At 38.9% G+C, this 25148-nt stretch overlaps 1 protein-coding gene across 3 annotated transcripts in view; it reads left to right on the top strand.

The window, feature by feature from the left end:
* ZNF41 (zinc finger protein 41) overlaps window positions 1-13850 on the top strand; it is a 57462-nt gene extending 43612 nt beyond the window's left edge. For all 3 annotated transcript variants that reach the window (XM_032619548.1, XM_032619546.1, XM_032619547.1), the window contains 3 exons: window positions 738-858; window positions 1108-1203; window positions 9425-13850. In XM_032619548.1, the coding sequence (XP_032475439.1) occupies window positions 738-858; window positions 1108-1203; window positions 9425-11478 (2271 nt within the window). In that variant the 3' untranslated portion in view covers window positions 11479-13850. The remainder of the gene's footprint in view (window positions 1-737; window positions 859-1107; window positions 1204-9424) is intronic.
* Window positions 13851-25148: the final 11298 nt, after the last annotated feature.

The raw sequence follows: 25148 nt of genomic DNA, 5'->3' as shown, positions 1-25148 counted from the left end.
AGACCTTTTGCCCACTTTTCTACTGGTGATCTCTCTCTTTTTTAAAAAAATTGGTTTGTAAGTGTTCTTTACATTCTCTAGATATGAGCCCTTTGTCAGTAATGTGTTGCAGATATCTTCTATTTGGTGGCTTTTCTTTTTTTTCTCTTATAATGCTGTCTTTTAAATGCTGTCTCTTCATTGGAGACAGACATCAATCTTTTTCTTTATGGTTAATGTTTTTTGCATCCTGTTTGAGAATTATTTTCATAATCCAAGACGATGAAGATATTCATCTCTACTATGGTTTTTTCTATGTTATCTTTTAAAGGCTTTATTGTTTTGCCTTTCCCCCAGTACATTTCTTCCAAATGCCTTTTAGCCCCCTTTGTATCTTCTTATGTTGGTTGTCCAAGTTGTTTTATATTTTAGTCATACTATATTGCCATTGCCTGGCACATAATCAACCAGTAAATGTATTGTATGTAGTTCCTACGTTAACTCGAGGACTTAAAGAGAGCCTATTTTAATCCTCATTTTTGAAAAAAGAGGGACTGAATGAATGAATTTAATACACAGTGAATGTCAAGATACTTCAATATGTTTTTCTCTCACAAAATAAAATGCAAAACTGGGTGCTGGGTGAAAACCCTACATGATACATTATGGTAAAAGTCATTAAAAACAACTTCCTATTCCTCTTCCCTCCATCCTCCAGTGCTGACCATGTCACCTTGAACAGGACTGTGTTGTTACAGGTGTCATTCAAGGATGTGACTGTGGACTTCAGCAGGGAGGAGTGGCAGCACTTGGACCCTGCTCAGAGGCTCCTATACCGGGATGTGACGCTGGAGAACTATAGCCACCTGCGCTCAGTGGGTAAGCACAGCCAGGGGCCTCAGAGAGGCTGCTTCCATTCTCAGCTGCTGAATGCTCTGGGGCGTCTGAAGTGTGTGATGGTGTCATCCTTGATTTGCCCGAGATTCTTCAGTCCTTTTTCACGTCTGTGATTATTACTCTACTCCCAGTGAAATGGGATTACTTTCCTGAAGAGCAAATGGAAGTGTCATTGAAAGGCCCCAAAACCCAATTAGCTGGACCCAATCCTGTATCATGTCCTGTTAACAGGGTACCAAGTTCCCAAACCAGAGGTCATCTTCAAGTTGGAGCAAGGAGAGGGGCCATGGACGTTGGAGGAGGAAACCCCACACCAGAGCTGCTCAGGTGAGTGAGTGTGACCTAGGCAGATGGGGGACATGGAAATAGATCTCAGTTTCTCTAGAAGAGGCTGATGCCTTTGAAAGGCTCTGAAGATATCTTATCTTGAAGGCTCGAAGCGTTTGGGGTTGCTTGGAGAGAGTTGGCAGAGCCCCTCCAATATCTGAATGCTTTCTCCAAGTATGACCCTTGCCGATACCCATTGTCTTCTTTGCTTGGCTTTTTGACAAGAAAGCTGTCTCTAATCTCTGTACCATGGATCACATACATACTACCCTGTCTTACCTAGGGACTTTTTATTCTTCCTACTTCACTCCCACCCCCTTATCTTAGGTTCTTTTCTTGTACATTAGGTATTTTAAATTTTCTTCCCTTTTACTGCAATTCCTCATATCCATCCCTTATGCCTCCTCCCAAAGGCAACAGATCTAATGTGTTTGATCTTTGAGTTTGTATGATATTCTCTTAAAGCCTGAAGTATTGGTTTATAAGTATGTATTTTTAGTATATATAAATTATATTGTGCTACATATCTTTTTCTAAACACTCTTTGTTTATACATTTTAAAATTTTATTTATTTTCCTTATTTTTTTGGCTGTGTCGGGTCTTAGTTGCAGCACACAGGATCTTCATTGAGGCATGCAGGATGTTTGGTTATGGCCTGCAGTCTCTTCATTGCTGCGCTCATGCTTTCTAGCTGTGGCTCGTGGGCTTCTCTCTAGTTGTGGCGTTTGGGTTTTCTCTCTCTTGTTGTGGCACATGGGGTCCAGGGCGCACAGGCCCAGTAGTTGTGGTGCGTGGGCTTAGTTGCCCCACGGGCATATGAGATCTTAGTTCCCCGACCAGGGATAGAACCTGCATCCCCTGCATTGGAAGGCAGATTCTTTACCACTGGACCACCAGGGAAGTCCCTGTGCTACATGTCTTAATTATTACGTTCCTTTTTTTTCACTCACCCCTAAGGTCTGTCCATATTGCAGTGCTCATCTGGCTTCATTCGTTCAAATTGCTGCATAGTATTGCACAGTGTGCTAGCACCACATCTTATTGAACCATACACCCAGTGGTGAAACCTAGGTTTTCGTTAACTCCCATTTAAGACAAACAACTCTACAATAAATTTCTACACAGATGTTCTCTTAGAGTGTGAGAATTTCTCAGGGATATATATAGAAGAGAGGGTTTGCCTGATCATTGCATATTCTCATACTGAATTTGAGCACCACCGTATTCTTCTTGAATTGGCTGCACTAATCTACTCTCCCAGCAATAGGGCACAGGGTTCTTGCTTTCCTCGAGTTTCTGCCAACAATTAATATTACCAGAGTTTCTCATTTTTGGGCCAACTATGGGTATAAAGTGACATCTCACTTTTTATTTCTCATTTCTCCAATACCTAGTTTGAGCATTTCATTATTGACCATTTGTGGTCTCTTTGAGTTTCTCTCCTATGAGTGACCTTGCTCATGTTCCCCTAGTTTTGATTTGTTTCCTGTCTGTTTCATACTGATTTGCATCCAATTTATTATTTGCCCCTTTTTCCAGCCTTCTCCTCATTATCCCCATAAATGAGGTTGCCCTACGGACCCTGTCTACTGTTCACCAGTCTTTTCTTCATATACATGCAAGGATTCATCCATCCTGAAATTCTGATGACTCTGTTTTTGACATCTCCAATCTGTTCTTCCCTGGTACTTTAGTACTACATTTAGCTACCCAGAAAGTTCCATTGAGATGTTTCTCTTGCTCCTCACTACATCGGAAATTGGAATCATTACCTCATGTATCAGAAACCCTTCTCACCTTCCAACTTTTCTCACATTTGTCAGTGTTTCTTAAATCTTTCTGTCATTTTTAGGTTAATCACTCTACAGTTCCTACTGCTTTTCCATTTCTGAGAATATCATTTTCAGTTCTCAGTTCATCTTCTTAGTTCCCAGCAATATCACCCAAAACCAGCTCCATATTTTCTTACGCCTGGATTATAATTTTTCTATTACTGATTGTATTTGCTGATTCCATTCTTTTTATTAGTTCACTTCAAAAGCTAACGATAAATTTCATTGCCTAAAATGTTCTATTTATCTTGACATTGGCTTTATGATAAAACCTACAATTATTCCCCATGACTTAGCATGTGACAATTAAACTCTTCATTCAGAGAGGCAAACAACATGGCCATGTATTTCGAATTCAAATGTGTATCTGTATATTTTGTATAACCTATGCTCAAGTCCATTTTTAACATATTTTATGATTCTATGAGGTTTATTTATGTTAATAGTTCTATGAGTTTTGGGGAATTCCCTGGCAGTCCAGTGGTTAGGACCCAGCGCTTTCACTGCTGGGGCCTGGGTTCGATCCCTGGATGGGAAACAAAAAGCCCGTAAGCCACGTGGTGTGGCCAAAATAATAATAATAATTCTATGAGTTTTGACAAATGCATACAGTCATGTAACCACCACCACAATCAAGATATAGAACAAAAATTACCTCAGGTCCCTTTATTGTTACTTCTTCCCACCACTTCCAGACCTGGAAAATACTGATGTCTTTTCTGTCTCTATAGTTTTGCCTTTTCCAGAATGTCATATAAATGGAATCATACAGTATGAAGCTTTTTGAGCCTGGCTTCTTTCACTTAGCATAAAGCATTCAAAACTCATTCCTACTGTTGTGTTTTCCATAGTTTGTTCCTTTTTTATTTCTGAGTAGTATTCCATAGTATGGATGTATCACAGTTTATCCATTCACCAGCTGAAGGATATTTGGATGGTTTCCAGTTTTGGTGTTTATGAATAAAGGTGCTATGTTTATATATTTGTTTCCATATTTTGTGTGATGATAAGATTTCATTCACTTGGGTAAATACCTAGGAGTCAGATTGCTGGGCTGTATGGTAAGTATATGTTTAACTTTACTAGAAACTGCCAAACTTTTCCAAAGTGGCTATACAATTTTCAATTCTAACCAGCTATGTATGAGAGTTCCAGTTGATCTGCATTCTCACCAGCACTTGGAATTGTCCATTTTTAAAACTTTTAGCCATTCTAATAGTAAGATAGTTGTATCTTACTGCGGTTTTAATTGGCATTTCCATAATATCTAATATTTGACATCTATATATCTTCTTTGGTGAAGTGTTTGTACAAATCTTTTGCCCAGTTTTCTATAGGGAACATTGTTTTCTTGTTGTTGAGTTTTGAAAGTTCATTATATATTATGGACACAAGTTATTTATCAGGTATGTGTTTTGCGAATTTTTTAATTTGCTTATCAGTGTCTTTCATGAGGCACTTAAAATTTGGACAAAGTCTAATTTATCTTTTTTCTTATGCTATGGATTGTGCTTTTGGTGTTGTATCTAAGAAATCTTTACCTAATCCAAGGTCCCCCCCAAAATTAGGTCTTACATTTAGTTCTGTGATGCATTTTGCATTAATTTTTATATGTGATTTAAAGTATGGATCAGAGTTTTGTGTTTGTTCATTTTTGCACATGGCTATCCAATCATTTCAGCATCATTTATTTTTTAAAAAAGCTATCCTCCTCTCAACTGAATTGCCTTTGCACCTTTATTGAAGATCAGTTGTCATATATATGTGGGTCTCTTTCTGGATGCTTCATTCTCTTCCATTGATCTATTCATGTATCTTTACACCATTCCCACACTGTCTTGATAAGTGTAGCTATGTAATAAATTTGAAATCATGTCATATTAGTCCTCCAACTTTGTTCTTCTCTTTCAAATTGTTTTGGCTATTCTAAGTACTTTGTGTATCCATTTGAATTTTGCAGTCAATTTTTCAATTTCTATGAAAGTGAATTTTGATTGTGATTACATTGAATCTATAAGTCAGTTTGGAGAGAATTAAAATCTTAACATTATCAACTCTTCCAATCCAAATATATAAATGATTTGATAATTTATATATTGCAAACTGATTACCACCATAGCATTAGCCAACACCTCCATCCCATCACATAGTTACCATTTCTTTTTTGTGGTAAGAACGTTTAAGGTCTACTCTCTAGGCAACATTCAAGTATATGACACAGTATCATTATCTATAGTCACCATGCTGCACATTAGATTCCCAGAACTTGTTCATCTTATAACTGGAAGTTTGTACCCTTTGACCAATAGCTCTCCATTCCCTCCACCCTCCAGTCCCTGGGAACCACCACTCTACTCTCTGCTTCTCTGAGTTTGGCTTTCTTAGATTCCACATACAAGTGATAATACCATGCAGTATTTGTCTTTCTCTGACTTATTTCACTTAGCATGATGCCCTCAACGTTCAGACAAGTTGTAGCAAATGGCACAATATCCTTCTTTCTCATGGCTGAATAATATTCCATTGTATATATATACCACATCTTTATCCATTCAGTGTGGACAGATACTTGGGTTGTTTTCATATCTTGCTATTGTGAATAATGCTGCAATGAACATGGGAGTGCAGATATCTCTAAGAGATCCTGATTTCAATTCCTTCGGATATATACCCAGAAGTGGAATTGCTGGATCATACAATAGGTCTCTTCTGAATTTTTTGAGGAAACTCCATACTGTTTTCCATAGTAGCAGCACCAATTTACACTCCCACCAACAGTGCACAAGTGTTCCCTTTTCTCCACACCCTCATCAGCATTTGTTATCTCTTGTCTTTTTGATGAAAGCCATTCTAACAGGTGTGAGGTGTTATCTCTTTGTGGTTTTGACTTGCATTTCCCTGAGGATTACTGCTATCAAGCACCTTTTCATGTACCTGTTTGCCATTTGTATGTCTTCTTTGGAAAATTGTTCAATTCTTCTGCCCATTTTTTAATCAGTTTGTTTTCTGCTATTGAGCTGTATATGTTCTTTATATATTTTGCATATTAACTCCTTATCAGATGTATGACTTGTAAATATCTTCTCCCATTCCATAAGTTGCCTTTTCATTTTGTTGATTGTTTCCTTTGCTGTGCATTTTTAATGTTTTCTTGATGTCTGCCATATTTGATAGTGCTCCCCTAATCTGACTCTTTATTCTGTGCTCTATCTATTTAGATGATACATTTTCACCTTGTGATCAGATTTCACTATTTCATGAAATGGCTCTTAATTACTCCAGAATATATGGCTCTTTCTTTTTTCTCATCCTCCATCCCACAGGAACTCACAGAAAAACATAGGATTTTAGACTGTGTGGTAACTAAGGCTTTTTTTACCTCTAAGTTTTTAGAAAGCTCCCAGAATTAAGAGCCTATTTCTCAGATTCACAGACATAGAGAACATACTTGTGGTTGCCAAGTGGGGGAGGGGTGGACTGGGAGTTTGGAATTAACAGATGCAAACTATTATATATAGAATGGATAAACAACAAGGTCTAACTGTATAGCACAGGGAACTATATTCAGTATCCTGTGATAAACCATAATGAAAAAGAACTTTAAAAAAGATCCATTCTTATCGTGAAAAAAAAGAGCCTGTTTCTTATTGTATAACTTGGGACCTAATCAGGAGAGAGAAACCACATACTAATTTGAACATGGAAAGTTTAACAAAGAATTATTAGTGCTACTGCAATGAGAAGCCCACGCATCACAACAAAGAATAGCCCCCACTTGCTGCAACTAGAGGAAGCCCACGTGCAGCAACGAAGACCCAACGCAGCCAAAAATAAATAAATAAATAAATAAATTTGAAAAAAAGAATTATTAGCTATTGTGGGATTGACGTAACAAGGGATTAGCCAGTAAAAGTAAAGAGAACTCTAAAGAATAAAGGAATAGCAAATTAGTGTGGGAGAGTATCTCTAAGACTGTGAAGGAACACCCAAGGAAGCGCCTCCCCTGCTTCCCAGGGATGAATCCAGACCTTATAGGGAAGGCATATTCATGGCTCACAGCATGGCAGCTGTCATGCCACACTGGTTGAACTTACTGGAAATCTACCCTCTGCGGTTCCAGAAAAAGCTGATCATAGGGAAGTGTCTCATTGGAAATATTCCACTACAAGCCATTTGAGAGGGGTGCCAGGATAAACTGCTGGGTTCTGGGTGCTTCTGGCTGCAATGCACTGCAGAAGCTGGGTGCTTGGGAAGCCACATGAGTGGCAGGAGCTGGGTGCTAAAGAAGTGAGCTGCACTGCAAGATCTGGGTGCCTGGGAAGCTGCATGTGCATTAGGAGCCAGATGCTGCTGAAGCCACCACACTGCTGAAGCCTGGTAATAGACAAGCTGCCCTTGCTGGAGGAGCCTGCTGAGTGAGCTCACTAGAACCAGGAAGCAAAATCCCTTCCTCCAGTGTTTCCCCATCACCCTGTATTGACAAGGTTCAACATCATGCCAGATGGCAAAGGAAAAAAGACTCAGATCCATTTTTGTAGAGTGGGCAAGGAAGGGTGAATTGGGGATTGAAAGGCAAAAAATTGATAACTGTAACGCTTAGTCTTCAGTTTTCTGAAGCCAAGCATGGAAAATATTTAGTAAACTTAAATTTATTGAATTTGGGGAGATAGGCAGAGGAGGATATTTTTCTCTCTTTCAGAAGGATCCTTCAAATATTTGATCAGAAGAATTCAAAAGACCATAGATTATATTTGGAAAGGGAAGATAATTGCATGAAATGTTAATAATTTCAGGCTCTGTGTGTTAATTCTCTCTGTTATAACACAAAACTGTGCCAAATTTAGTATCAATATGAGTGGTACTGTGTCTGCTTTATACATTCATAGCAGATATAACCTCCCTAGAGGTGTACTAAAATTAGAGCTGATATCAAGGACAATACCTTCTGAATATGCACAGAGGAGTAAAGCCACAAGCTTAATATGACTGTATCCTCTCTTACATAAGCATTCTCAGGTGAATGGGTGCATTCAACAAATCAACTCTGATCTTGTTGGGTCATTCAAGGACCATGTTCCAAGTTATTGCTCTGCCATCTCCTAGAGTATTGTTGTGCATCATAAATGGTATATAATTGTTTTGCATAGAGTAAGTGTTCTAGAAGAATTTCATATTACTATTTTCATTATTGTCATAAGGACTCTTCCATTTCTCTGTTGGGTGGTTGATGTTGGGTCATTGTTGAGTCCTCTGGGCTGGGGAAGGGGGAATGGGGGAGATTTGCCCACTGTCTTAAAGCCTGGCCTAGGAGTGGTACATATCACTTCTGCTCATATTCCACTGGTGAGGACAAAGTGAGACTGGTAAACGTAATGCCCAGCTATGTTCTATTACTATAAAAGAAGATGTGAATAGATTTTGGTGGACGGCTTGCAGTTTCTGCCATAGATGGTTTGCCCTCTCCTATTTGACACTTGTTGAAAGCATATATTTTTCCTATAGATATAGAGGAATTGGTATTTGAGGACTATAAATTTAATGTACATGCTCATAATGGTTCAGAGGGAAAAGCAAGAGGAAGCAGAGAGATTATTAATGTTTTAGACCTAATATGTAATAAGGACATACATTCTGAAATATTTCTTCCATTCAGGCTTACCTTTAACAGACTTCAGTTTCTTCTTCTGGTTACTCTACTCACTGTCCTGACTTCCTACATAGTGGATATAGATTCCCAGGTTCAAATCCCATCTCTTATTTATTTAGCTATTTTTTTTATTAATTTTTTTTTTTTTTTTTTTTTTTTTTGCTGTGTTGCATCTTCGTTTCTGTGCAAGGCAAGCGGGGGCCACTCTTCATCGCAGTGCACGGGCCTCTTACTATCGCAGCCTCTCTTGTTGCGGAGCACAGGCTCCAGACGCGCAGGCTCAGTAGTTGTGGCTCACAGGCCTAGTTGCTCCGTGGCATGTGGGATCCTCCCAGACCAGGGCTCGAACCTGTGTCCCCTGCATTAGCAGGCAGATTCTCAACCACGGCGCCACCAGGGAAGCCCTATTTAGCTATTTGATCTTCAGCAAGTTACATAACTTCTCTGTGCTTCTGTTTTCTCATCTGTGAAACATGATTGATAATGATAGCTACCTCTTAGGGTTTAGTGAAGATTAAATGAGCTGCTTTGTGTAAAGCACTTGGATATGCCTGGTGCATCATAAATGGTATATAATTGTTTTGCATAGAGTAAGTGTTCTAGAAGAATTTCATATTACTATTTTCATTATTGTCATAAGGACTCTTCCATTTCTCTGTTCATCCTGTCCAAACTCCATGTACCCTCTATTCTCTGATAATTGTTCTGGAGTCATTTTCATTTTTTTCTCTTTCTTTTTAGATGAGGATAATGGGCAAACCCAACAACAGAGAATTTCTGGAGAAGTTTCATTACACTGTGAGAAATTTGGTCAGTCCATAGGAAAAGATTCTTTGTGTTCCATTGTAGAAGAACTGTGGCAAGATAATGACCAGCTAGAGAGATATCAAGAAAACCAAAATAACCCTTTAAGTCATGTGAAAGTATTGATTAAGGAGAGGGGCTATGAATGTAAAAACATTGAAAAAATAATTCACGTGAGTACCAGGCTTGTTCCTTCCATTAAAAGACTCCATAACTATGACACATTTGGAAAGAGTTTGAAGCATACTTTAAACTTACATAATCATAATAAAAGCAATGCAACAAAGAACTTTGATAAAATTTTTAGAAATGGTAACAATTTTGCCCATAGCTCTTCCTCTACTAAGAATGAAAATGCTAATACAAGAGCAAACTCCTGTGAACTTAATCAATGTGAAAAACATCTGGGCCACAAACAAGTTCTCACCCACCATCAGAAAATTCATACTGAAGAGAAACTTTATGTGTGTACTCAATACGTACAGACGTTCACCCAAAAGTCACATCTTTTTGAGCATCAGAAAATTCATGCTGGAGAAAAATCCCATGAATGCAACAAGCGTGAGAATGTCTTCACTCAGAAGCCGCAAACTGAGGTACCTCAAAGTGTTTACACAAGAGAGAAACCTTTTATATGTACTCAATGTGGGAAGGCCTTTACACTCAGGTCAAACCTCATTACACATCAGAAAATTCATACTGGGCAGACACCCTATAAATGCAGTGAATGTGGAAAAGCCTTTTTCCACAGATCATATCTCTTTAGACATATGAGAATTCATACAGGAGAAAAACCTTATGAATGCAGTGAATGTGGAAGAGGCTTCTCCCAGAATTCTGACCTCAATATACATCAGAAAACTCATACTGGAGAGAAACACTATGCATGCAGTGAATGCGGGAAAGCCTTCACAAGAAAATCAGCACTCAGGATGCATCAAAGAATTCACACAGGAGAGAAACCTTATGTATGCACTGAATGTGGGAAGGCCTTCATCCAGAAATCCCATTTCAATACACATCAGAGAATTCATACTGGAGAAAAACCTTATGAATGCAGTGACTGTGGGAAATCGTTCATTAAGAAATCACAACTCCATGTGCATCAAAGAATTCATACAGGAGAAAAACCTTATATATGTACAGAATGTGGAAAGGTCTTTACTCATAGGACAAATCTCACTACACATCAGAAAACTCACACTGGAGAGAAACCGTATATGTGTGCCGAATGTGGAAAGGCTTTCAGTGATCAGTCAAATCTCATTAAACACCAGAAAACTCATACTGGAGAGAAACCCTATAAATGCAATGGCTGTGGAAAGGCCTTCATATGGAAGTCACGCCTCAAAATACATCAGAAATCTCATATTGGAGAGAGACACTATGAATGCAATGAATGTGGGAAAGCCTTTATCCAGAAATCAACACTCAGTGTGCATCAGAGAATCCATACAGGAGAGAAACCCTATGCTTGTCCTGAATGTGGGAAGGCCTTCATCCAGAAATCACACTTCATTGCACATCATAGAATTCATACTGGAGAGAAGCCTTATGAATGTAATGACTGTGGGAAATGCTTCACGAAGAAGTCACAACTCCGGGTGCATCAGAAGATTCACACAGGAGAGAAACCCAATATATGTGCTGAATGTGGAAAGGCCTTCACTGACAGGTCAAATCTCATAACACACCAGAAAATCCATACTAGAGAGAAACCCTATAAATGCAGTGACTGTGGAAAAACCTTCACCTGGAAATCACGCCTCACTATCCATCAGAAATCTCATACTGGAGAGAGACACTATGAATGCAGTAAATGTGGGAAAGCTTTCATCCAGAAAGCAACACTAAGTTTGCATCAGATAATTCATACAGGGAAGAAACCTTATGCTTGTACAGAATGTCAGAAGGCCTTCACTGACAGGTCAAATCTCATTAAACACCAGAAAACTCATAGTGGAGAAAAACTCTATAAAGCCAGTGACTGAAAATGCCTTCAGCTGGAAATCACAACTGGATATGCATCAGCTGTTTCATAGTGGAGAGATGAGGAGTGCCTGATGCATCAATCATTGTGCAGGGGGAGTAGATAATGATGGACTACAAACAGCCTAAGTGAACAGAAGGCAAACAAAGCCAAGTATCCTTCAGTCAGGTGGAATACAAGTTGATATGCAATTATATGCATAGGGAGACACTTCAATAAAGCATTTGAGCAATAGCCCTGTTTGGTTTTATGATTCACACAGGTACTCTCAATCTCCTGCAAATGGTAGAAATAGAGACCCCAGGAGATGACTTGTAATCTCCTGTGTTTCACTTTTTGGATAAAGGGCTTTATAAATTCAGCACAGATTTGTCCTTCATATCTTGGGATGTAAAAGTCCTTAATACTGGCCAATTTTTTTTTCAAATTTCTAGGGTGGGGAGAAGAGTATTCATTGCTCAAACACCTCCAGGGCACTGAAGTCAAGGCAAAAACCAATTTGGGAATGTATAATAGATCTATGTGTAGAAGCCAGAAGTTTTTTTTATCATTGACATTTAAGACACAGAAAATATTGCCCTGAGGAACAGTTCTTTCTCTTCCCTTTGAGAAGTCACCATGGTATATTTTTAAAAAATTAAATATAATTTTTAAACTTAAAGTCTGACTTTATGCATTGGCAAATTAAGCATAGCTCTAGCCTGTGTTACAGGAATAGTTATTAAATGTTACACACACCTAAAGGTGGCAATTGTTCCCTCATTAATTCTATGCTGTGGCAGCAGGTGATTCACACTCGAAAATGGTAGGCATACCTTCTAACCTGTATTGGAAAAGCTATCATTTATGTAAGCTGCAGACCATAAACTTCTTATCCCCTTAGTAACTGACCCTAAGACAATGAAACTGAGCCACAACACTCTGGACTTCCCATCTCATCCACTGAAGCTTCTGCTTTCTTTGGGATTTCTGTTTGAAAAACAATGGTTAAGAAATTGGATTTCAATACATAAAACTTTGGTGGTTTTTCTTCCAATTTAGTTAATTTGATATATTCATTTCCTACATGCACATTAAGAGTAATTTTGTGTACATTGCTATGGGATAAAGTCATGTTGCATTGTAGTTTTTTAGCCTAAGATATGATTATAGTTTATTATAGTTGAATAACTGGAAGACTTCTCTAGAAAGAACACTGCTTTTTTTAAAGCACTGATATATAAATGCTTTCTTGATTTCAATTAAATGTTTTTTGCAATACTCATAAGAAAGGGGCTTTCTTTTTAGCATGTAATTTTATTTTGTTTTTAAACCTTTTTATTAAAGTATGCATACAGAAAATGCATATATCATAAGCATACAGCTCAATGAATTCTCACAAACTGAACACTGATCAAGAAACAGAACATGACCAGCACCCCAGAAAAACTCCCTGTGCTCCCTTCCAGGCCTTACTGTCCACCTACCCCGCCAGGTGAACACTACCCTGACTTAAATAGCTTTGTCTGCTTGGTATTTTATATAAATTGAGTCAAACAATTATATTGCATATTTTGGTAATATACTCTTAACTGTCTATCTTCTTTCATTCACATTGTAAATATGAGATTTGTCCATATTGTTGAATGTAGTTATGGATAATTCATTCTTATTGTCATGTTTTATTTCATTCTGTGAATACTCTACAATATATTTATCCATTCTGTTATTAATGGACATTTGTGTTGTTTGCATCTTGGGGCTATTGGGAATAGTGCTACTATAAATACTTTAGTACCTGTCTATTGGTGAACATATTTATGAACTTCTGTTAGGTATATATCTAGGAGTTGAACTGCCAGGCTATATGGTGTTCATGCTCAGCTAGTTTATAAAACTAGTTTTCCAAAGTGGCTTTGCCAATGTACACTCCCACCAGCACAGTATATGAGTTCTATTTGCTCCACATCCTTGTCAACACTTGGTATTTTCCATCATTTTTACTGTAGCCATTATGGTGGATGTATAGTGATATCTCAGTGTGATTTAATTTTTATTTCCTTATCCTCCAATCTCACCATCTTCCCAAGACAGTTGACTGATATCTCAGATCTGAAACCCAGGCATGGCTCTCATGTGACTGTACCGTTTTACATCTCACCAGCAATAGTAAGCAATTAGTAATTTTAAATCTTTCCACACAAAAATGCCCAAAGCTTGATGGTTTAACTGGTTAATTGCATTAAACATTTGAGGAGAAATAATATCAACACTCCACAAAATCTTTCAGAAAACAGAGGAGGAAGGAACACTCCCCAACTCTATGAGGCCAGTATTACCCTGATACTTAAGCCATACAAACACATCACAAGAAAATAAAACTACAGATCAACATTCCTCATGAACATAGATGTAAAAATCTTCAACAAAATATTAGCAAAATGAATCCAGCAACATATAAAAGGATTATACATCATGACCAAGTGGGGTTTATTCCAGTGATATAAGGCTGCTTCAACATTCAAAAATCAGTCAACGCAATCTATCATATTATATATACAAGGTAAAGAGGAAAAATCACATGATCTACAAATTCAATACAACTTTATCAAATTTCCAGCAGACTTTGTTCCCCAGAAATTGATAAGCTAATCCTAATATTTATATAGAAATAGAAAAGACCAAGATTAGCAAACAGGAATTTGCTAAAAAGCAAAGTGGAAGGACAGTAACCTCCCAATTTCAAAACTATAAAACTACAGTAATCAAGACAGTATGGTACTGGCATGGGGATAGAGACATAGATCAATGGAACAAAACAGAGAGTCTAGGAATAAACCCTGATACTTACGGTAAAAATATTTTTTACAAAAGTGTCAAGGCAATTCATTGGGGAAAGAAAAGTCTTTTCAACATTTGGTGCAAGAATAATTACATATCCACATGCAAAAAGATGAATTTAAATCTACACACCATACTAAAAATTAACAAAAAAATGATCAGATATGTAAATATGAAAGCTAAAACTATAAAAGTTTTAGCAGAAAACATAGGAGAAAAATATCTCTGACCTTGTACTAGGCAAGGAATTCTTAAGTAGGACACCAAGAGCATGATCCATAAAGAAAAAATGATAAATTAGACTTCATCAAAATGAAAAAGGTTTAAACTTCAAAAGGTACCATTAAGAAAATGAAGACAAAGCACAGACAGGGAGAAAACACTTGTAAATCATTTACCTGATAAAGGACTTGTATCCAGAATATATACAGAACACTTACAACTCAATAAAAAGAGGACAAGCAACCCAGTTTAAAACTAGGCTGAAGAGTTGAAGAGATATTTCACCAAAAAATATATACAAATAAGCACATGAAGAGATGCCCAACATCATTAGTCATTAGAGAAATTCTAACTAAAACCACAATGAAATACCACTTTATATGTACTAAAACGGCTAAAATAAAAAAAAACAATTATAATAAATGTTGGCAAGGATATGGAAAATCAGGAACTTTCCTACATTTCTGGTGTGACTGCATTAAAATGGTATAGCCATTTTGGAGAAGTTTGGCACTTTCTTAAAAAGTTGATCATAAATTTACCAGAGGACCCAGTACTGCCATTCCCATTATCTACCCAAAAGATATGTAATGTTTTCGTGCAAACACTTACACTTGAATATTCATAACAGCATTATTCATACAAGACAAAAAGTGGAGACAATCCAAATGTCCATCAACCAGCAAGTAGATAAACAAAATGTGGTATATTCAGCAATAAAAAAGAACAAATACTAATAAATACTACAGCATGAACTGTTCAACTATGGATGAACTTCAAAAATATGCTAAGTGAAAGAAGTGAGACACAAAAGATCTAGTGTTGTATTTGCCTATTGTATTTAAATGAAATGTCCGCAAAAGTAAAATACAGAGATCTGTAGATTAGTGGTTGTCTGGGTGTGAGAATGGGAATCGTCATTAACTGTTAATTAGTACAAGGAATCTTATTGGGGTGATTGAAATGTTACAGAACTTGATTGTGATGATGGTTGCACAACTAGGTAAATTTAATAAAAGTCATTGAGGTGATCCTTAATTCCATTCCTGTTTAAACATCTGGGTTCCCTGCCATAACATCTGTTGCCACCCAAATCTAGAATGAAGTGTTGTCTTGGAGCCTGTTGTACATTTAAGAATAAACTTTTGTTTTTTAAAAAGGTCATTGAACTGTACAATTTAAATATGGATCCTAAATTATACCTCAATAAAGTTGTTTCTTTTTCAGAGTTGCTTTGGCTATTCTACGTCCTTTACATTTCCATATAAATTGTAGAATAAGTTTGTTCATTTCAACAACAAAAAAAGCTGCTGTGATCTTTACTGGGGTTGGTTTGAATCTATAGACCAATTTGGGGAGAATTGAAATGTTAACAATATTAAGTTTTCTGACCCATAAATCAGGTATACCTCTCTTTTTAATTTCTCTCAACAATATTTTGTAATTTTCAGTGTACGGGTCTTTCACATCTGACAAATTATTCCCTATTTCACATTTTGATGCTATTTTACTTGGTGTTGTCTTATTTCTACTTTATTGTGTAGTATTCATTTTTCATTTCAATTACTTATTGTTAATTACTAGTATATAGAAAAGCAATTGATGTTTGTATGCTTATCTTGGGCAGAAGTTGGAACAGTCCCCACACAAGACTGTCCTCACTCTGACACCAATTGCAAGTTCAAGGGTTCACCCTCAGTTTCAATAATTCAAATCCATCCTGTAAAGCCATTACATGCATTTTCATATTTTTATACCAATTTTATTACTCTTCCTCTCTGATCTACCTCTATTTATACCTTATGATAAACTTGTGTGGAACTATTTAGCATAGAGATTAGCTGATGGTTAGCTAAATCCAATTCTTCCTTAAGCTAGTCATTTGCCATCAGTGTTATATCCTGAAAAGTCTTTAACTCAATTTCCCCATGTATTTGACCATCAATATAAATATAGTGTTAGCAACAACGGCAGTGTTACACCATATTATAACATGATAGTAGATGTAATCTGCATACAGCACCATACCTATAGTCAACATAATATACTGTACATTTAAAATTTGTCAAGAGAGTAGATGTCTTGTTAAGTGTTCTCTCCAAAATAAAATACTCAAAAGATATTGGCACATTCATCTCCCAGAACAATATCACTCAGGTTTGCAGACTTCTATTTGACCTTCTCAGGTTCCAAAAGTAGGAGTAGTTTTGGCAACATATGGCTTCATTCTTTCTGGCATTTGGTTTAATTGAGTTAAGAGACAATATCACCTCTTACTCTGAGCTTTTCGGGCACCAATGTAATGGATTTCCCTTGTTGCATAACCTATTTATTCATTCTTTTACTCTCAGCTATATTCCTTCTTCTCTCCATTTATCATTGAATTTGATCCAAACTTTACCACCTTTGGAGGGGACAATAGGTTCGGCCACTGTGCTGGTCCAGATTGCCAGCAGCAATACCAGTCTAGCAAATGCTTCCCCTTCAGTCCACTCCCATTTATATAGGGTATCATCACAAGTACAGAACTAGTGGTCTATCTCAACCACTAGGTAATACAGCTGTATTCACTGTCAACCCTAAGTTTGCCAAGTTGGGTGAAGGCACAGTCTATCAATCACATTATGCCTTTAGGAATTCTGATGCAAAAGTATGAAAGTACAATTAAAGTTTCTTGCCTAGGAATCATCCCAGCTTCTGGCCCCTGCAATTGCAGCCCTGGTCCTGGGACCACTGAATCAGGTAGGAATAAAAGAACATTGAAGTGTTGTGGGGGGAAACTGTATAGTCATACCAGCATCTTCTCCCACCTCCTCTTCCCCAGATTCTTCTGAAAAGTGAAGGAATCTATCTATTGGAGACCCTCTCTTGGCCACCCTCATGTTGAGTGTGAGCACACACTGTAAAGACGTGTAAGTCAGCCCTGCATGCCCTTATCTCTCCCAGTTTTAGACAACAAATATTTCAGTTGCCTGTTCCAAGTCTCTATCAAAGCACCACTCCTAGGATACCTCTTTGCTCATTGTTGGACGCTATAGATTGTTATTGTGGACTGAATTGTGTTCCCTCAAAATTTATATCTGGAAACCCTAACCCTCAATGTGGTTATATTTGGAGATGGGTCCTTCAAGGAGGTAATTAAAGTTAAATGAGGTTGCAAGGGTAGAGCCCTAATCCAAAAGGACTAATGTCCTTATAAAAAAGGAAGCAACACCAGTGGTGTACAAGCACAGAGAAAATGCCATGTGAGGACACAGTGAGAAGGTGGTCATCTATAAATTGGGAAGACAGGTCTCACCAGAAACCAATCCTACTGGCAGCTTGATCTTGGACTCTCAGACTGTGAGGAAATAAATTTCTGTTGTTTAAGTCACCCAGTCTGTGGTATCTTGTTATGGTAGCCCAAGCAGACTAATACAGTTGTAAAGTGTGTTCCTTGGTCTGAAGATTGTAACTCGGTGGTTCAAATTGGTACAATATCTTCTGTTCTGGTCATTTTATAGTAGTATGAGCATTTGCATCTCCCTCCAGGTATGCACAGCTCAGTTCAGAGTGTCTATTCCTGTCAAGACCCATTTGTAGCCTCTCCCAATTTGCTGAAAAACATTAATCTACACATCCAAGAGCTCAACAAACTCCAAGCAGGATAAATTCAAAAAGATCATTACCCAGACACATCATAATAAAAATGCAGAAGGGCAACTACAAAGAGAAAATCTTGAAAGCAGCAAGAGAAAAATGACTCATATAGAAGAGAACCCCAATAACATTCACAACTGACTTCAAAAACAACAGAGGCTGGGGCTTCACTGGTGGTGCAGTGGTTGAGAGTCCGCCTGCCAATGCAGGGTACATGGGTTCGTGCCCCGGTCCGGGAATATCCCACATGCCGCGGAACGGCTGGGCCCGTGAGCCATGGCCGCTGAGCCTGCGCGTCCGGAGCCTGTGCTCCGCAACGGGAGAGGCCACGGCAGTGAGAGGCCCGCGTACCGCAAAAAACAGAGGCCAGAAGGCAATGGAATGACATATCCAAAGTACTGGAAGAAAAAACCTACCAACCAAGAATCTCATATCCAGCAAAACTATCTTTTAAAAATGAAGGAAGAATAAACACATTCCCAGATAAACACTCAGCTTCTTGAATCTGTAGGTTTGTCTTTTACCAAATCTAGGAATTCTTCAGCAATTATTTCTTTGAGTAGTTCTTCAGTCATGCCCTATTTCTCCTCTCCTCCAGGACTATTAAATATCTTGTTATAATCCCACAAGTCCCTGAGGATCCATTCATTTTTTAAAAATATTTCTTTATTTGGTTGCACCAGGTCTTACTTGCAGCAGGTGGACTCCTTAGTTGTGGCATACGGGCTCCTTAGTTGTGGCATGCAAACTCTTGGTTGTGCATGCATGTGGGATCTAGTTCCCTGACCAGAGATAGAACCCGGGCCCCCCTGCATTGAGAGCGTGGAGTCTTAACCACTGCTCCACCAGGGAAGTCCCCCATTCATTTAAAAATTTTATTTTCTCTCTGTTGTTCAAACTGGGTAATTTCTGTTCTTCTATCTTCCAACTCACTGATTTCTTCATCTGTTTCTCCACTGAGCTCATCTTTTGAGTTTTTTATTATGGTTATTCTATTTTTCAGTTCTAAATTTCCATTTGGTTTTTATTTATATCTTCTATATCTTTGCTGAGACCTTCTATTTCTTTTCTGTGACTCTATTTTGTCATCTGTTTCAAATGTGTTCATAATTGATCATTGAAGCATTTTTATTATGGCTACTTTAAAATCTTTGTCAGATAATTCTAACATCTCTGTCATCTTGGTGTTCATATGTATTCCTGATTCTTGGTGTGAAAAGTGATTTTCAATTGAAAGATGAACATTTTCATGGAATTCCCTGGTGGTCCAGTGGTTAGGACTTTACGTTCTCACTGCCATGGCCTGGGTTCAACCCCTGGTCAGGGAACTAAATTCCCACAAGCTGCACAGCCAAAAAAAACAAAGAAAGATGAACACTTTCTATATTATGTTGTAAGATCCTGGTTCTTATTTATGGCCGCACCACGGGGCTTGTGGGATCTTAGTTCTCCAACCAGGGATTGAACCCAGGCCCACGGCAGTAAAAGTGCTAAGTCCTAACCACTGGACCACCAAGGAATTCCCTAAACCTTCTGTCTAAGCTGGCTTTTTCTGACACCACCCCAGCAGGAAAAAGGAGTGGAGGATGCCAGTTTGTTAATGCCAGCTATGGGAAGAAGTCTAGTTTCCCCACTCAGTCTCTGTTAATAACAGAGTTGGGGGGCTCCTTGTTACTGCTGGGCAAGACTGCTTCCACAACCAAGTAGGACTCCACTATTTCCCTGGCTGGAAGGCGTAGCAGTGCCTCCCTACTGTTTTCCACATGGCCTCCAATGACACCACCCTAGGGGAAAAGAGAGGGGTGCCTTGATGCAGATATGTGAGAAAGGAAATCTAGGCTCCCTGTATGGTTTCCACTGACATCATATAGGTGAGGGCTCATTACCACCCAGTGGGGACAAAAGTCCTGGCTTCATAGTCGATTTTTTCTGACACCACCTTGGCAGGGGTTTGGCATGACTTTTACAGTCTGTTCAGGGTGAAAATATAAGCTCTTCACTTGGCATTTATTACCATGGATGGGAGTTGGACCACATTTTTTTTCTATACTGTTGGGATGCAGTAAAGCAACTATTTTCTGAAAGTTTACCATATTGTTAAGCTGCCCATTCCCTGGTTCTTTTACTAGACAGAACTGGCTTTTGTAGGGTCTTTTTTCTTGTCTGGGCCCATTGGCATTTCTAGGTTGCCAGGTTCTCCACCATTGTCAGATATATGAGGCAAAAAGAAAACCCATAGAACAAATGTTCTTCCCCCCTCCCCAGCCGTGCCACACAGCTGTGGGATCTCAGTTCCCTGACCAGGGATTGAACCCAGGCCATGACAGGGAAACACCAAGTCCTAACCACTAGGCCACCAGGGAACTCCCAATGTGCTCTTTTCTTTTGGGTCCTGAGGTCCTTAGCCAGCTTGCCTCCTTCACTCCACCTTTCTGAGTCAGCTTATGTTTGTTTTATAAATATCATTTCCAAAGTTTTTTATTGTACTTAGCAAGAGGAATAGGGAAAAAGTGCATCTGCTCCATTCTCCCAGAAGTGGAAATCGTGTAATTGGGTCTTTTAAAATATTTCCCGGGCTTCCCTGGTGGTGCAGTGGTTAAGAATCCGCCTACCAATGCAGGGGAAACGGGTTTGAGCCCTGGTCCAGGAAGATCCCACATGCCACAGAGCAACTAAGCCTGTGCACCACAACTACTGAACCTGTGCTCTAGAGCCTGCAAGCCACAACTACTGAGCCTGCGTGCCACAACTACTGAAGCCCACACGCCCTAGAACCCATGCTCTGCAACAAGAGAAGCCACTGCAATGAGAAGACCGCACACCGCAAGGAGGAGTAGCCCCTGCTCGCCACAACTAGAGAAAGCCCGTGCGCAGCAACAAAGCCCCAACTCAGCTAAAAATTAATTAATTAATTAATTTAAAAAAATATTTCCGAAATCTCTACTTACTTTCTGAGCATGTGGAATACATTTACAATAACTTAAAATATCCTTGTCTGCTAATACTAACCTCTGTGTCACTTCTGGGTTGGTTGATTGCTTGATTATTCTCATTACTTTTCCTATTAACTCTTTTCATGCCTGGTAATATTTGATTGAATGCCAGACATTGTGAATTCTATTTTGTTGGGTACTGGACATATATGCATTTCTATAAGTCATCTGGAGTTTTGTTCTGGGACACAACTAAGTTACTTGGAAGGAGTTTGATCCTTGCACATCTTGCTAATATAATTTTTTAGGTGTATCTGGAGCAGTGCTCAGCCTAGGGCTAATTAATCCCTGCTACTAAGGCAATAGCTTCTTGAATTATCTACCCAATGCCCTATTTTTCCAGTCTAGCTATTGAGAACAGGCACTATTCCCAGCCCTGTGTGAGCATCAAACACCATTTCCTCTTATCCTTACAGATGGTTCTCTCCCTGGCCTCACACACATGTGCTGATTGATAGTCAACTGAATACTCAAGGAGGACCCTAGGCAGATCACCCGGATCTTCTCTCTGTGCAGTTTTCTCCACTTTGGTGGTGTGTCCTACAAATTCTAGCTGCCTTGTTCTCCCTAGACTCTCAGTTCCTTCTCAACTCAGGGAATTCACCAGTCTCTTCCTCAGTTTCCCCTCTCTGTGCAGTACCCTGGAAACTCTCTCGAGGAAGTACGTTGGAAAAATCATATGACTCACTTCATTTGTTTCCCTTTCCTCAGGGATCATTGTTCTTCATTGCCTAATATCCAGTGTCTTGAAAACCTTTTTTTTTCTCAATGTACTTTGTCTGGTTTTTGTTCTGTCTGTTCCTGGCATGAGGGTAAATCCAGGCCCTGGGACTCCATCTTGGCTAGAAGAAGTCACAGGCAGGAATTTATAAATGTGGAGATTCGTCCATGGAGATCATCAGTAACAGATATATTTCAGTTGGTGTGATTTTTATGAATGAGGAATATTGTAACCTGGGTTTGAGACAAGTATGCCAATGAACCTGTATCTATAAACAAGGAACTTGTATCTATTAAGTGCTCATCAGTGTGGGATATATTGAGAAGTATTTAAGAAAGGGGAGATATGTCAATGTAGGCTGTCAATGAGATATTCTCCAGTAGGTGAAAATTTATGTTCAACTGGGATTTTTAATGTAAAAAAATTCCAATGGGAAGGTATTTGCACATCAGTAGATTTATAAATTGGGTTGTCAATGAGTGATATGACTTTGGTGAGTATTTAAGAATAAAGAGATTTGTCACCAGTGATCATCAATAGAGTTATACCTGGTTGAGGGGGAGAGGTTTTTATGAATATAGATCCTGGTAAATGTGGAGCTATCACTTAGGGATACATTGATAGGTGTATATGAATGGAGAGATATACAACAGATATTGTCAATGGGGTATATGTCAACAAGGGTATTTATAATGGGTATATTTTTAAAATGAGCTGGGCAATAGGACATATGCCAATAGTCAAGTGTTTAAAAACAAGGCAAATTGTCATCAAAGGTTATAAATAGGTTACACCATCAGGTGGGTGTTTATAAAGACTTTTCAATGGACAACAACAATGGAGTATGTATTATGGAGGTTATTTATAAAAAGAGATTTTTCAACAGGAATTATAAATAAGAAAGATGCCAGTGGGTGTTTATGCATAAGATTTTTCAGTGGCAGACTGGTGATATGTCAATAGTTTTTATTTCTCAGTGAGGAGATTTGTCAAGAGGGGTCATGAGTGGAGATATTTTAAGGGATTTTTCTTTTTGGAATGGGGTGATTTTTTTTCCCCCAACAGGTTAAGGAATGAAAGATTTTCCAGTGAGTAGATATTTATGAGAAGGGAAATTTGCCAATGGGGATTGTCAATGGAGATATGCCAGTGGAATGAATATTTGTGAATACGAAGATAGTGCAAAAGTGATTGCAGGAGGCTTTATATAAACATCTCCCCTTGATTGTGCATGTAACCTGTGAATGTGATGAGATATAATTCCATGATTGTATTACATTATGTAGCAAATTAATTGCAAATGTAATTAAGGTTACTAATCAGTTTGCCTTAAAATAGGGAGATTATCCAGGTGAGGCTAATCTAGTTAAGTACCTTAGCCCTTCAGAAATGCAAAGTTTTCTCCTGCTGGTGACAGAAGAGGATGCTGGAGAAATTGGAAGCATGAGAAGCATTTGGCACGTCCTAATTGACTTTGAAGACAAAGAGGCCCACATTGTAAGGCATGCAGTTAGCCTTTAGAAGCAGAGAGCAACCACCACTGGCCGACAGCCAACAAAGAAATGGGAACCTCAGTACTACAACTGCAAGGAACTAAGTTGTGCCAATAACATGAATAAGATTGAAATGGATGCTTCCTAAGAGTCTCCATAGAAGAGTCCAGTGTGGCCAACACTTTGGTTTTGTGAGACCATTAAGCAGAGAACCCAGTCAAGCTTACTTGGACTTCTGACCTGTGAGATCATAAATGGGTGTTGATTTAAGCTGTTAAGTTTGCGGTAATTTGTTACACAACGATAGAAAACTAATACAGTATTTGCCAGCTGTGTATTTGTGAAAGAGGGGATATGCCACAATGAAGAGAGGGTACTTTTCAAGGGAATTATTTACACAGGGCTTGGGGATTTGTCATCTGTTCTTGGCAACAGTAGAGATTTATAAACATGGGGATTTGTCCACAGTGAGGACTGCATAATGGAGAATTGTTATGGGTTGAATTGTGTCCTCCAAAAAGATACATAACCCCCACCACTTCAGAATGTGACCTCACTTGGAAATAGAAGCAGGAACATTATCGCTTGGGGGATGGCTGTCCTCAGAAGTCTTTGAAAATGTTGGTATTTTTCAGTGGGGGGATTTGTACACTAGAAATTAGTGTATGAGCATCACCATAAGAAAAACATTACAAATGAGTATATTAAATATTTGTAATGTCTTTGAGTTTGTCAAAATCATGAGTTAAACTAAAGATGCCAGAGGGCATGCAATTATTACTACTAATATTATACATTATTTCCAATATTATAAATTATCATTCCTAATAAAACATTATTTGCAATAATGTAAATGGTCATTACTAAGATCTATCACTACTGTTATAAAATATATTTACCACTACTATTACTAATAATAACTGTAAGGCCAACTGGCCCGAGGCAGGGAAACGCAATCAGACTCACAGGTTGCATCAGACCGAAACTCTCCGGACCACCCAGTTCCAGAAACTGACCTGGAGACTTTCCGGACCACCCAGTTCCAGGGACTGACCTGGGGACTTTCCACCCGGCCCAGCCTTCCCGCCTTTCGAGGGGTGGGACTAACGGTCCCAAGACTGATGCAACCTGCACCCGGATATTGCCACGATACCTGAAGAGACCACCAAATAAGGAATACCCTGCACCCTCCCGGATTCACCACACCCCTTTCCCTTCTTCCCCTATAAAATCTTGCCCAACCCTCGCCCGGGTGCGACTTCTGTGGCCCCTTTCTCTCGGACCAGTGAACCTCGCCCGGGAGCGCTCCCTAATAAAGCTCACTTGAAGCTTTCCTCTGTTTCGCGGTGCCGTTTGTTAAGATCCGACCTTACAATAACTAGTACAGAGAGCTATATGCCTAGCACTGTTTTAAGCACTTTACATATATAATGTCATTTAATGTTTACACTGCCCGTATGAGCTAGGCATTATTTTTTTTTTTTTTTTTTTTTTTTTTTGCGTTACGCGGGCCTCTCACTGTTGTGGCCTCTCCCGTTGCGGAGGACAGGCTCCGGACGCGCAGGCTCAGCGGCCATGGCTCACGGGCCCAGCCGCTCCGCGGCATGTGGGATCCTCCCAGACCGGGGCACGAACCCGTGTCCCCTGCATCGGCAGGCGGACTCTCAACCACTGCGCCACCAGGGAAGCCCAAGGCATTATTTTTATCCCCATTTTACAGATGTAGAAACAGGCATAGAGAAGTAATATGATTTCCCCAAGGACACAGAGCTAGGAAAAGGCA

The sequence above is a fragment of the Phocoena sinus genome, chromosome X (assembly GCF_008692025.1).
Source record: "Phocoena sinus isolate mPhoSin1 chromosome X, mPhoSin1.pri, whole genome shotgun sequence".
Classification (NCBI taxonomy): Eukaryota; Metazoa; Chordata; class Mammalia; order Artiodactyla; family Phocoenidae; genus Phocoena; species Phocoena sinus.
Note: the sequence above shows the minus strand (reverse complement) of the source record. Positions and strands in the feature narration are given on the sequence as shown.